Source organism: Pseudophryne corroboree, chromosome 10 (assembly GCF_028390025.1).
Source record: "Pseudophryne corroboree isolate aPseCor3 chromosome 10, aPseCor3.hap2, whole genome shotgun sequence".
In the NCBI taxonomy this organism is placed as follows: domain Eukaryota; kingdom Metazoa; phylum Chordata; class Amphibia; order Anura; family Myobatrachidae; genus Pseudophryne; species Pseudophryne corroboree.
In genome coordinates this window covers 57,891,967-57,905,281 of record NC_086453.1, presented here as the reverse complement: position 1 = coordinate 57,905,281, position 13,315 = coordinate 57,891,967, and the positions used below count along the sequence as shown (strand labels likewise).

At 47.3% G+C, this 13,315-nt stretch overlaps 1 protein-coding gene across 1 annotated transcript in view; it reads left to right on the top strand.

Annotated features, from left to right (window-relative positions):
- The window catches only part of TRPM4 (transient receptor potential cation channel subfamily M member 4), a 211,149-nt gene that overhangs the window by 142,768 nt on the left and 55,066 nt on the right, over positions 1 to 13,315 (top strand). Inside the window, exon 11 of the mRNA XM_063942435.1 lies at positions 3,802 to 4,176. Coding sequence (XP_063798505.1) covers positions 3,802 to 4,176 — 375 coding nt within the window. The remainder of the gene's footprint in view (positions 1 to 3,801; positions 4,177 to 13,315) is intronic.

Sequence of the window (13,315 nt, the reverse complement as noted above, 5' to 3'; positions counted from 1 at the left end):
ACACACGTAACGCCCCCTGTAGCAGTGACGCTTACACAAGTAACACCCCCTGTACCAGTGACGCTTACACACGTAACGCCCCCTGTAGCAGTGATGCTTACACACGTAACGCCCCCTGTAGCAGTGACGCCCCCTGTAGCAGTGACGCTTACACACGTAACGCCCCCTGTAGCGGTGACGCTTACACACGTAACGCCCCCTGTACCAGTGACGCTTAGACACGTAACGCCCCCTGTAGCAGTGACGCTTACACAAGTAACACCCCCTGTAGCAGTGACGCCCCCTGTAGCAGTGACGCTTACACACGTAACGCCCCCTGTACCAGTGACGCTTACACACATAACGCCTCCTGTAGCAGTGACACTTACACACATAACGCCTCCTGTAGCAGTGACACTTACACACATAACGCCTCCTGTAGCAGTGAGGCTTACACACGTAAAGCCCCCCTGTACAGGTGATGCTTACACACATTATGACGCAGTCACACATACACACACAACATACACACATATATTATATATATATATATATATGTGTATATATATATATATATATATACACACACACACACACACACACACACACACACACACACATACATACTGTACATACATTACACACATACACAGTCACACATATATACAGTATACACAGACACTGTACCATACCTCCCAACATGACCCTCCTGACACACACTCACTCTCTTTCCAGACACTTACCTAATGAAGTCTGGCTGGCCGAAGCTGTAGCAGCTCATCCTCCTGCTGCAGCATGGTCCAGTCTAGCTCTGCCCCTTATTCCCATCTAGCCACGCCCCCTTTGGCTCCTGCCCGGCCACTGAATGTCACACAGGGGAGAGGAGATTTTGTGCTGCCAGCCTCTGCATGTGTGACAGAAGTCGGCAGCAGCAGCAGGGATAGCAGCAGCAGCTCAGCACAGGGATGCGGAGCAGGGAGAACGCCTCTCCTTCCTGGTGCCTCCCTGCACTGCATCCCTTTGCTGAGCAGCTAGCGCCGAGCCTGTTTGCAGTTTCACTGACACTGCACAGCACTCTCACCTTTTACATTGATTCAGCGAGTCAGTCCGTTCTGCCAGCCAGTCTCTATTGTTAGTACCAGTGTCCCAACGCGCCACATTACAGGGAAGCAGACGCACTAAAAAAAAACTACAGCTCCCAGCAGCCCTTAGCGCCGAAGCATTCCTGCCCTTAGGGCTGCTGGGAGCTGTAGTTTATTGAGTGCATCTTCTTCCCTGTAATGCGGCGCGTTGGGACACTGGTTCTAACAATAGTGACTGGCTGCTTGGCTGCTGTGCGAGACTCCGGGGGAGCCACTGCCAAAGGGAGGACAGCAGCTTAGCTGCTGACAGGAGGAGAAGCATTACCCGCCCCTCCCCCACTCGCAATACCTCCGTGCCCCATCAGCGGCACTCCCACACACCCGCGGTAGCTCCTGACCCCCTCCCCCACCCGCCGCACCACTTCATCCGCCCCTCCCCCACCCGGGGCACCCCCGCAACTGCTCCTCCCCCACCCGCGGTGGCTCCGGACCCCCGCCTCGGCACCCACGCACCCTCCCCCACCCGCGGCACCACCGCACCAGCCCCTCCCCACACCTGCGGCACTATCGCAACTGCCCCTCCCGCGCCCTCCCCAGATCCCATCCAAGTCTTCCCCGCACCCGCCACTCCCCCAACCAAAGCACCTACTAGGTGATTCATCAGGCCCTGCGTGCGCTGTTCACGCCGTTGCAAGGGGCTTCGACCCTTTAACCATTGCACGCCCTTTGTCTGTGCAATATTTAACCACTCACACAATTACGATTGGACGTAATACTCCATATGATAAAAAATATTGCACGCCACAAGGGTGGACAAAGGGGTAAGGGGGCGTAGCCCCTTACGACGGTGTGAAGATTGCCCGCAGGGCGCGATTAATCACTATATATATATATATATATATATATATATATACACACAACTGAAAACATCCGGCACTCAGAAAAAATGAATAAATGCCAGGGTGCCCTCCTAATAGTAATGCAGTGGAGGTATCCTTCCCCACCTGTGGCTCAGGTGTTAGCAGCAAAGGAAATGAGGCGGCACTCCATGGACTTATGCAAAAAAAAATTGGTATTCAAAGCATAGTGACAACAAGTAACATCGTGTCCAAAGAAACAAAATGCAGGTATCTTACAACGTTTCAAGGCATGGCAGCCTTTTCATCAGGTAGGGTAAACCCTGGTGCTGTGGAAAACAGAAAATAAAGAACCAAACCAAACCAAGAGACACTCACCTGTTAAATAGCGTGGAGTACAGGAGAGAGGTGTTCCCGGCGTCTGTGACTGGGACTTCCGGGTGAGTCACGTGAGCGGCTCACCAGTGACGTGTTGCGTTGCTAAGCAACGTGTACATAAAGTAGCAGGCGCCGGGAAAGCCTGTCAGTGAAGTAGAAAAATAAAGTGAATGGAGGCATGTATTTGCATGCAGTACCCAGCAAAGGTGTAGCTAACTCATGTGAGACAGAATTAGTATTAAAATGAAGTTAAAAAGTTACGATCAGCAGCTGCATTAGAGAGATAAAATGCGACCATAAGTGCTTTATATTACAAACAAATAAGCATGTTACTAGAAGAATTTGTAAATAATGAAATAAAAAACATATTAACTTTTGGCACTTTGCACTAACAATTATCAATCACAGGGCAAGAGTAGGGAAGGGAGGGTAAGGAAGGGGAGGGGGGGGGGAGGGGGAAGGGAAGACTGGTGAGTGCTCCCCTAATTTGGAATTATATATATATATCCCGACTGCTATTGACCTACAGTCAAAATACAGACACGGTCAAAATAGCAATATTTGTTATGCCAACATATTCAAAATGCTGACATAGAATACCGACATTTGAAATGCCAACATGTCAAAATACCGACATTACTTTTTCTGAGGGGGTGTCAATGTCGACATGGGCACGTGTAAGTGCACTGCGTCCCCTCGCATGGCTTGCTGCGCTCGGCACACCATTATATTCCCCCTCCAGGTCCACTGGGATGGTAAAGTATGAACAAGTCTGTTTTTGGGCAAAAATTCCTTAAAAACGCATGTCTGCATTTTGACATGTTGGTATTTCAGATGTCGGTATTCTGGCTGAATGAATGTTGGTATTTTGACTGTAGGTGAAAGGCTGTCGGGATTTTGACCGTCGCCATTGTGTCCGTCGGTAAATCAACTGCTACCCATATCCGAAACATTGGGATGAAGTCTATTTTTTCACCAAGTTAAAAGACTCCCTCCCAGCATCCCCCAGCGTGTCACTCCGAGCATGCAAAGATGGACTCTTTGGTCATAAACACGGAAGTCAAGGGACCAGCGACCATCGCAAAGGGCTGCTCTTATCGGGAGAACTGCCCTTTGCGATACTAAATGCATATGTTAATACATATGCGATTATTATCAGCGCAGTGCACACTTGCACAGCTAAAATACACTCCCCTGTAGGCGGCGACTATCTGATCGCAGGACTGCAAAAAACTGCTAGCGAGCGATCAGGTCTGAATGACTCCCTCAGACCCCTTAGTACATAGACCCGCTGTAACAAGATACATCGTTCTGATTGCTCCAATGATTCGTCAGCTTATTTGCATATGATTGCATCCATAATGTTTGTTCTACTCAATAGTGAAAGTGGATAGAAGATTGTCCTGAAAGTTTGGTCATGATCTCACTTTGCTTGTGTAATAATAAAATAAATATAAAACAATAAAGAGTAGAATGTGATAACTCTGCTTTCTGTATCACCATAGGCTTGTGATCTCGAGGACACGATGACTGACGCCCTGGTGAACGATAAACCCAGTTTTGTGAAGCTCTTCGTAGACAGTGGATTGAATATTGTGGACTATCTGACCTATGGCCAGCTGGAGGAGTTATACAGCTCGGTGCTAGATAACACTGTCCTCTGCCAGTTACTCCAGCGCAAGCACGAAGAACACAGAGAGTCTAACAAAGGATCCCAGCATCAGGAATACATTCCGGTGGACACTGTAGGCAAAGGACGAGACTTCAAGCTCTATGATGTGGCCAAAGTTCTGCGAGAGCTGATGGGCGATGTCTGCGCCCCCTTTTACACACACGTACTGGGAAATGTAAAGGGATCTGTACACAGGCGACACTCCAGTGTATGTATTGATCTCATATAATGACCGTAGCTATTGGACGTTAATGCACTTAAAAGTGAGAAACACTGAATATAAATGAAACCTTTATATGAGGGTTTAATAGGGTGCTCAACCACCATAGTCCACAAAAACCGTTTTAACAAAGGATATTTCTCTATCGTCCTAGTGGATGCTGGGGTTCCTGAAAGGACCATGGGGAATAGCGGCTCCGCAGGAGACAGGGCACAAAAAGTAAAGCTTTTCCAGATCAGGTGGTGTGCACTGGCTCCTCCCCCTATGACCCTCCTCCAGACTCCAGTTAGATTTTTGTGCCCGGCCGAGAAGGGTGCAATCTAGGTGGCTCTCCTAAAGAGCTGCTTAGAAAAAGTTTAGCTAGGTTTTTTATTTTACAGTGATTCCTGCTGGCAACAGGATCACTGCAGCGAGGGACTGAGGGGAGAAGGAGTCAACTCACCTGCGTGCAGGATGGATTGGCTTCTTGGCTACTGGACATCAGCTCCAGAGGGACGATCACAGGTACAGCCTGGATGGTCACCGGAGCCGCGCCGCCGGCCCCCTTGCAGATGCTGAAGTCAGAAGAGGTCCAGAATCGGCGGCTGAAGACTCCTGCAGTCTTCTAAAGGTAGCGCACAGCACTGCAGCTGTGCGCCATTTTCCTCTCAGCACACTTCACACGCAGTCACTGAGGGTGCAGGGCGCTGGGGGGGGGCGCCCTGGGAGGCAAATGTAACCTATATAAAGGCTAAAAATACCTCACATATAGCCCCCAGAGGCTATATGGAGATATTTAACCCCTGCCTGGATTCACTAAATAGCGGGAGACGAGCCCGCCGGAAAAGGGGCGGGGCCTATCTCCTCAGCACACGGCGCCATTTCCTCTCACAGCTCCGCTGGTCAGGACGGCTCCCAAGTCTCTCCCCTGCACTGCACTACAGAAACAGGGTAAAACAGAGAGGGGGGGGCAAATTTATGGCGATATTTTGATATAACAAAGCAGCTATAAGGGAGCACTTATTATAAGGCTATCCCTGATATACATATAGCGCTTTTGGTGTGTGCTGGCAAACTCTCCCTCTGTCTCCCCAAAGGGCTAGTGGGTCCTGTCTTCGTTAGGAGCATTCCCTGTGTGTCTGCTGTGTGTCGGTACGTGTGTGTCGACATGTATGAGGACGATATTGGTGTGGAGGCGGAGCAATTGCCAAATATGAGGATGTCACCCCCTAGGGAGTCGACACCAGAATGGATGCCTTTATTTATGGAACTACGGGATAGTGTCAACACGCTAAAGCAGTCGTTTGACGACATGAGGCGGCCGGACAATCAATTAGTGCCTGTCCAGGCGACTCAAACACCGTCAGGGGCTGTGAAACGCCCTTTGCCTCAGTCGGTCGACACAGACCCAGACACAGGCACTGACTCCAGTGGTGACGGTGACGAATCAACCGTATTTTCCAGTAGGGCCACACGTTATATGATTTTGGCAATGAAGGAGGCGTTACATTTAGCTGATACTACAGGTACCACTAAACAGGGTATTATGTGGGGTGTGAAAAAACTACCTATAGTTTTTCCTGAATCAGAAGAATTAAATGACGTGTGTAATGAAGCGTGGGTTGCCCCTGATAAAAAGCTGATAATTTCAAAGAAATTATTGGCATTATACCCTTTCCCGCCAGAGGTTAGGGAGCGCTGGGAAACACCTCCTAGGGTGGACAAGGCGCTAACACGCTTATCTAAACAAGTGGCGTTACCCTCTCCTGAGACGGCCGCACTTAAAGATCCATCAGATAGGAGGATGGAAAATATCCAAAAAAGTATATACACACATGCAGGTGTTATACTACGACCAGCTGTAGCGACTGCCTGGATGTGCAGTGCTGGGGTAGTTTGGTCAGAGTCCCTGATTGAAAATATTGATACCCTGGACAGGGACAATATTTTACTGTCGTTAGAACAAATAAAGGATGCATTTCTTTATATGCGTGATGCACAGAGGCATATCTGCACACTGGCATCACGGGTAAGTGCTATGTCCATTTCGGCCAGAAGAGCTTTATGGACGCGACAGTGGACAGGCGATGCGGATTCAAAACGGCATATGGAAGTTTTGCCGTATAAAGGGGAGGAGTTATTTGGAGTCGGTCTATCAGATTTGGTGGCCACGGCTACAGCCGGGAAATCCACCTTTCTACCTCAAGTCACTCCCCAACATAAAAAGGCACCGACTTTTCAACCGCAGCCCTTTCGTTCCTTTAAAAATAAGAGAGCAAAGGGCTATTCATATCTGCCACGAGGCAGAGGTCGAGGGAAGAGACAGCAACACGCAGCTCCTTCCCAGGAACAGAAGCCCTCCCCGGCTTCTACAAAAGCCTCAGCATGACGCTGGGGCTTCTCAAGCGGACTCGGGGACGGTGGGCGGTCGTCTCAAAAATTACAGCGCGCAGTGGGCTCACTCGCAGGTAGATCCCTGGATCCTGCAGATAATATCTCAAGGGTACAGGTTGGAATTAGAGACAGATCCACCTCGCCGTTTCCTGAAGTCTGCTTTACCAACGTCCCCCTCCGAAAGGGAGACGGTTTTGGAAGCCATTCACAAGCTGTACTCTCAGCAGGTGATAGTCAAGGTACCTCTTCTACAACAAGGGAAGGGGTATTATTCCACTCTTTTTGTGGTACCGAAGCCGGATGGCTCGGTAAGGCCTATTCTAAATCTGAAGTCCTTGAACCTGTACATAAAGAAGTTCAAGTTCAAGATGGAGTCACTCAGAGCAGTGATAGCGAACCTGGAAGAGGGGGACTTTATGGTATCCTTGGACATCAAGGATGCGTATCTCCACGTTCCAATTTACCCCTCACACCAGGGGTACCTCAGGTTCGTTGTACAAAACTGTCACTATCAGTTTCAGACGCTGCCGTTCGGATTGTCCACGGCACCTCGGATCTTTACAAAGGTAATGGCCGAGATGATGATTCTTCTTCGAAGAAAAGGCATATTAATTATCCCATACTTGGACGATCTCCTAATAAGGGCAAGGTCCAGAGAACAGCTAGAGATGGGATTAGCACTGTCTCAAGAAGTGCTAAAACAGCACGGGTGGATTCTGAATATTCCAAAATCCCAGTTAATGCCGACAACTCGGCTGCTGTTCCTAGGGATGATTCTGGACACGGTTCAGAAAAAGGTTTTTCTCCCGGAGGAAAAAGCCAAGGAGTTATCCGAGCTTGTCAGGAACCTCCTAAAACCAGGAAAGGTGTCTGTACATCAATGCACAAGAGTCCTGGGAAAAATGGTGGCTTCTTACGAAGCAATTCCATTCGGCAGATTCCACGCAAGAATTTTCCAAAGGGATCTGTTGGACAAATGGTCAGGGTCGCATCTTCAGATGCACCTACGGATAACCCTGTCTCCAAGGACAAGGGTGTCTCTTCTGTGGTGGTTGCAGAGTCCTCATCTATTGGAGGGCCGCAGATTCGGCATACAGGATTGGATCCTGGTGACCACGGACGCCAGCCTGAGAGGCTGGGGAGCAGTCACACAAGGAAGAAACTTCCAGGGAGTATGGACGAGTCTGGAAACGTCTCTTCACATAAACATTCTGGAACTAAGAGCAATATACAATGCTCTAAGCCAGGCAGAACCTCTGCTTCAGGGAAAACCGGTGTTGATCCAGTCGGACAACATCACGGCAGTCGCCCATGTGAACAGACAGGGCGGCACAAGAAGCAGGAGTGCAATGGCAGAAGCTGCAAGGATTCTTCGCTGGGCAGAGAATCATGTGATAGCACTGTCAGCAGTGTTCATCCCGGGAGTGGACAACTGGGAAGCAGACTTCCTCAGCAGACACGATCTTCACCCGGGAGAGTGGGGACTTCATCCAGAAGTCTTCCACATGCTGGTAACCCGTTGGGAAAGACCAATGGTGGACATGATGGCGTCTCGCCTCAACAAAAAACTGGACAGGTATTGCGCCAGGTCAAGAGATCCGCAGGCAATAGCTGTGGACGCGCTGGTAACGCCTTGGGTGTACCAGTCGGTGTATGTGTTTCCTCCTCTGCCTCTCATACCAAAAGTATTGAGAATTATACGGCAAAGAGGCGTAAGAACGATACTAGTGGTTCCGGATTGGCCAAGAAGGACTTGGTACCCGGAACTTCAAGAGATGATCACGGAAGATCCGTGGCCTCTACCTCTAAGGAGGGACTTGCTTCAGCAGGGTCCCTGTCTGTTTCAAGACTTACCGCGGCTGCGTTTGACGGCATGGCGGTTGAACGCCGGATCCTAAAGGAAAAAGGCATGCCGGAAGAAGTCATTCCTACTTTGATTAAAGCAAGGAAGGAAGTAACCGTGCAACATTATCACCGAATTTGGCGAAAATATGTTGCGTGGTGCGAAGATCGGAGTGCTCCGACGGAGGAATTTCAACTGGGTCGATTCCTACATTTCCTGCAATCAGGATTGTCTATGGGTCTCAAATTGGGATCTATTAAGGTTCAAATTTCGGCCCTGTCGATTTTCTTTCAAAAAGAATTGGCTTCAGTCCCTGAAGTCCAGACCTTTGTTAAGGGAGTGCTGCATATACAGCCTCCTGTGGTGCCTCCAGTGGCACCGTGGGATCTCAATGTGGTTTTGGACTTTCTAAAATCTCATTGGTTTGAACCACTAAAAAAGGTGGATTTGAAATATCTCACTTGGAAAGTGACCATGCTTCTAGCCCTGGCTTCTGCCAGGAGAGTATCAGAATTGGCAGCTTTATCTTACAAAAGCCCATATCTGATTTTCCATTCGGACAGGGCAGAACTGCGGACTCGTCCGCATTTTCTCCCTAAGGTGGTGTCAGCATTTCATCTGAACCAGCCTATTGTAGTGCCTGCGGCTACAAGTGACTTGGAGGACTCCAAGTTACTGGACGTTGTCAGAGCATTAAAAATATATATTGCAAGGACAGCTGGAGTCAGAAAATCTGACTCGTTGTTTATATTGTATGCACCCAACAAGATGGGTGCTCCTGCGTCTAAGCAGACGATTGCTCGTTGGATCTGTAGCACAATCCAACTTGCACATTCTGTGGCAGGCCTGCCACAGCCTAAATCTGTAAAGGCCCACTCCACAAGGAAGGTGGGCTCACCTTGGGCGGCTGCCCGAGGGGTCTCGGCATTACAACTTTGCCGAGCAGCTACGTGGTCAGGGGAGAACACGTTTGTAAAATTTTACAAATTTGATACTCTGGCTAAGGAGGACCTGGAGTTCTCTCATTCGGTGCTGCAGAGTCATCCGCACTCTCCCGCCCGTTTGGGAGCTTTGGTATAATCCCCATGGTCCTTTCAGGAACCCCAGCATCCACTAGGACGATAGAGAAAATAAGATTTTACTTACCGATAAATCTATTTCTCGGAGTCCGTAGTGGATGCTGGGCGCCCATCCCAAGTGCGGATTATCTGCATAAATTGTACATAGTTATTGTTAACTAATTCGGGTTATTGTTGAAGGAAGCCATCTTTCAGAGGCTCCGCTGTTATCATACTGTTAACTGGGTTTAGATCACAGGTTGTACGGTGTGATTGGTGTGGCTGGTATGAGTCTTACCCGGGATTCAAAATCCTCCCTTATTGTGTACGCTCGTCCGGGCACAGTACCTAACTGGAGTCTGGAGGAGGGTCATAGGGGGAGGAGCCAGTGCACACCACCTGATCTGGAAAAGCTTTACTTTTTGTGCCCTGTCTCCTGCGGAGCCGCTATTCCCCATGGTCCTTTCAGGAACCCCAGCATCCACTACGGACTCCGAGAAATAGATTTATCGGTAAGTAAAATCTTATTTTTTTAAATGCAGACCCACAATACCTGGTTATGTCACCTTCTTCTCCCTGTAGCTCAGATCAAGGTGTACACCTATTTCATGGCCTTTGGAAACAACCCTGCTAATCGCAGTCTCCCCAACGCTCTGGAATATGCACTGGGTGGAATTAGTAAAGATTTAGCATCGAAGTCCAATTTGCTATCACGTCAGGATAATTCCTTTATTCTTTTTGACTTTTTCATCTTCCTCCTAAATTTCTGCCTGGCGTAGCCTCAATTTTATGGCCTAAGTTAATTATTAGAGTCAGGTGCATGGGGACATTTTTTTACATGTGTCACTTTTGTGTGGGACAATTCTCACGACTGGCCATCAAAGATGGAGGGGTACACCCTCTTCAGGAGAGATAGGACTAATAAAAAAGGAGGGGGTGTTTGTCTTTACGTTAAGCCATTTTTAGAACCTTATGTAAAGGAGGTAATTTATGAGGGGACTGGTGATAACGTGGAGTCATTATGGGTTGAGATTTTGAGTAGGTGTAAAGATACAAAAAAGCTTTATATAGGGACATGCTACAAACCGCCAGATATTAGTGTGTCTGACAAATTACATCTCTTGCAGCAAATTGAAAGAGCTGCAGGACTGGGGAAGGTTTTTATCATAGGGGACTTTAATTACCCGGACATAAATTGGAATACTGAAACAGTAAATACAGCTAGGGGAAACAGATTCTTAAACATACTAAAAGATCATTACTTGTCCCAGGTAATCGAGGAACCAACTAGACAAAGGACAATACTGGACCTAGTACTAACTAACTCATAGGTTCTCAAACTCGGTCCTCTGGACCCCACACAGTGCATGTTTTGCAGGTAACCCAGCAGGTGCACAGGTGTATTAATTACTCACTGACACATTTTAAAGGGTCTACAGGTGGAGCTAATTATTTCACTTGTGATTCTGTGAGGAGACCTGCAAAACATGCACTGTGTGGGGTCCTGAGGACCGAGTTTGAGAACCTGTGAACTAACTAATAATACGGAGATAATAACAAGTGCTAAAGTAGGGGAGACCTTGGGAAATTGCGATCATAACATGATCACATTTGATATCAGCTTCCAAAAACAACACTATAAGGGTCTAACTAAGACTTTTAACTTTAGAAAAGCTAACTTCAACTTGCTGAAACAAGCAATGAAGGACATCAATTGGGAAATGTTGTTTCATGGTAAGAATACAGCTGAAATGTGGGATGTTTTTTACAACTGAACTCAATAAGTACACTCAATTGTTTATCCCGATTGTAAACAAAAGCAGGAGTAGAAAATTCAAACTGATGTGGTTTATACCCCTTTTACACCTACGAGCACGGGTCGCAGCCGGGAGCCTGACACGGGAGCTGCCCCCTGCTGCGACCCGTGCTCGGTCCCTTTCCCATTAGCAGTCACAACCCGGCATATGCCGGGTTGGTGACGCTTCTAGCTACACGGCAGCGGCGGCGCAGGGAGATCACATGATCTCCCAGCGCCGCCCATCCATACAGTGTAAACGGGAGCCGTGTCGCATCGACACGGCTCCCGTTTACACTACACCCTACCCGGATCATTCCCGTGTCCTACCCAGGTAAATAGCCGGGTAGGATTCACGGGTCACTTGATCCGGGTTTACCCTTTTCCACTTGCCAAAAACACGGGTAAATGCGCGCCCCCGTGCATTTACCCGTGTTTTTTGAGCTAGTGGAAAAGGGGTATTAATAAGTATTTAAGTTTGACAGGAAGGCAGAATCATTCCAGTTCTACAGGGAATGTAACAAAAGAAATCAGAGCAGCCAAAATAGAAAATGAAAAACAAATTGCAAAGGAAAGTAAAACAAACCCCCAAAAGTTCTATAACTATATAAACGGTAAAAGGATAAAAAAAGGAAAATATTGTACTACTAAAGGGTGAGTTAGATGTCTTGATTAATGATGATAGGGAAAAAGCAGATTTCTTGAATAAATTATTTTCATTAGTATTCACGAGAGGACCAGTTGACGGGAGTAGTGCACAACATCAGCGATAAAAATGACCCCTTACTAAGTACATGGTTAAACGAGGATGTAGTATGGGAGAGACTAAGTAAAATTAAGCGAAATAAATCTCCTGGGCCGGATGGACTACACCCCAGGGTTCTTATGGAACTTAACGCAGAGATATCTAGACCCCTATATTTGATTTTCAGTGAGGTCAATTACATCAAGAATGATACCGAAGGACTGGGGTACAGCAGAGGTAGTCCCAATATTTAAAAAGGGAATTAAAACTCATCCTGGCAACTATAGACCAGTAAGTTTGACATCTATAGTTGGGAAAATACTGGAAGGTATATTAAGGGATAGTATACTGGAGTACTTAGATACCTCCAAAGTTATTAATAGGAATCAACATGATTTTGTGAAGGACAGGTCATGTCAAACTAACTTAATATGCTTCTACGAGAAAGTGAGAAAAAATATTGATCAGGATAAAGCAGTGGATATGGTCTTTCTGGACTTTGCTAAGGCCTTTGACACATTGCCACATAAGAGACTAATTTTCAAAATGATTAGAGCTTGGGGTGGGTAACACTATTGTACTTGGGTAAGTAATTGGCAGTACAACAGGGAACAGCGAGTGGTGATTAATGGGAAGTTCTCTGAATGGGCCTCAGTGCTTAGTGGAATACCGCAGGGTTCAGTACTCGGGCCATTGCTGTTTAACATATTCATTAATGACCTAGGAGTGGGCGTAGAAAGCACAGTGTAAATTTTCGCAGACGATACTAAACTGTGTCGAGTAATTAATTCAGATAACGATGTTGAGTCTCTACGGAATGACTTATCCAGACTGGAGGTCTGGGCAGACAAATGGAGAATGAGGTTCAATATAGAAAAATTTTAAGTTATGCACTTTGGGATTAAGAATAATCGGGCAGCATGTAAACTAAATGGCGAAAATGTAGGGATAATGGTGGTTGAAAAGAATTTGGGTGTGCTCATCGATAATAGACTCAGTAGCAGTATGCAATGTCAAAATGCAGCAACAAAATCAAATAAGGTGTTAACTTGCATAAAACGGGGAGTGGAGACGAAGGATGAGTGTAATCCTGCCCCTGTATAAATCATTGGTACGGCCGCACCTGGAATATTGTGTACAGTTCTGGGCACCGCACTATACAAAAGATATCTTGGAACTAGAAAGGGTTCAGAGGCGAGCCACCAAACTGGTTAAGGGGTTAGAGGCACTGAATTATGAGGAAAGACTCACAAGGTTAGATATGTTTACACTGGAAAAGAGGCGGCTGAGAGGGGACATTATTAATATTTATA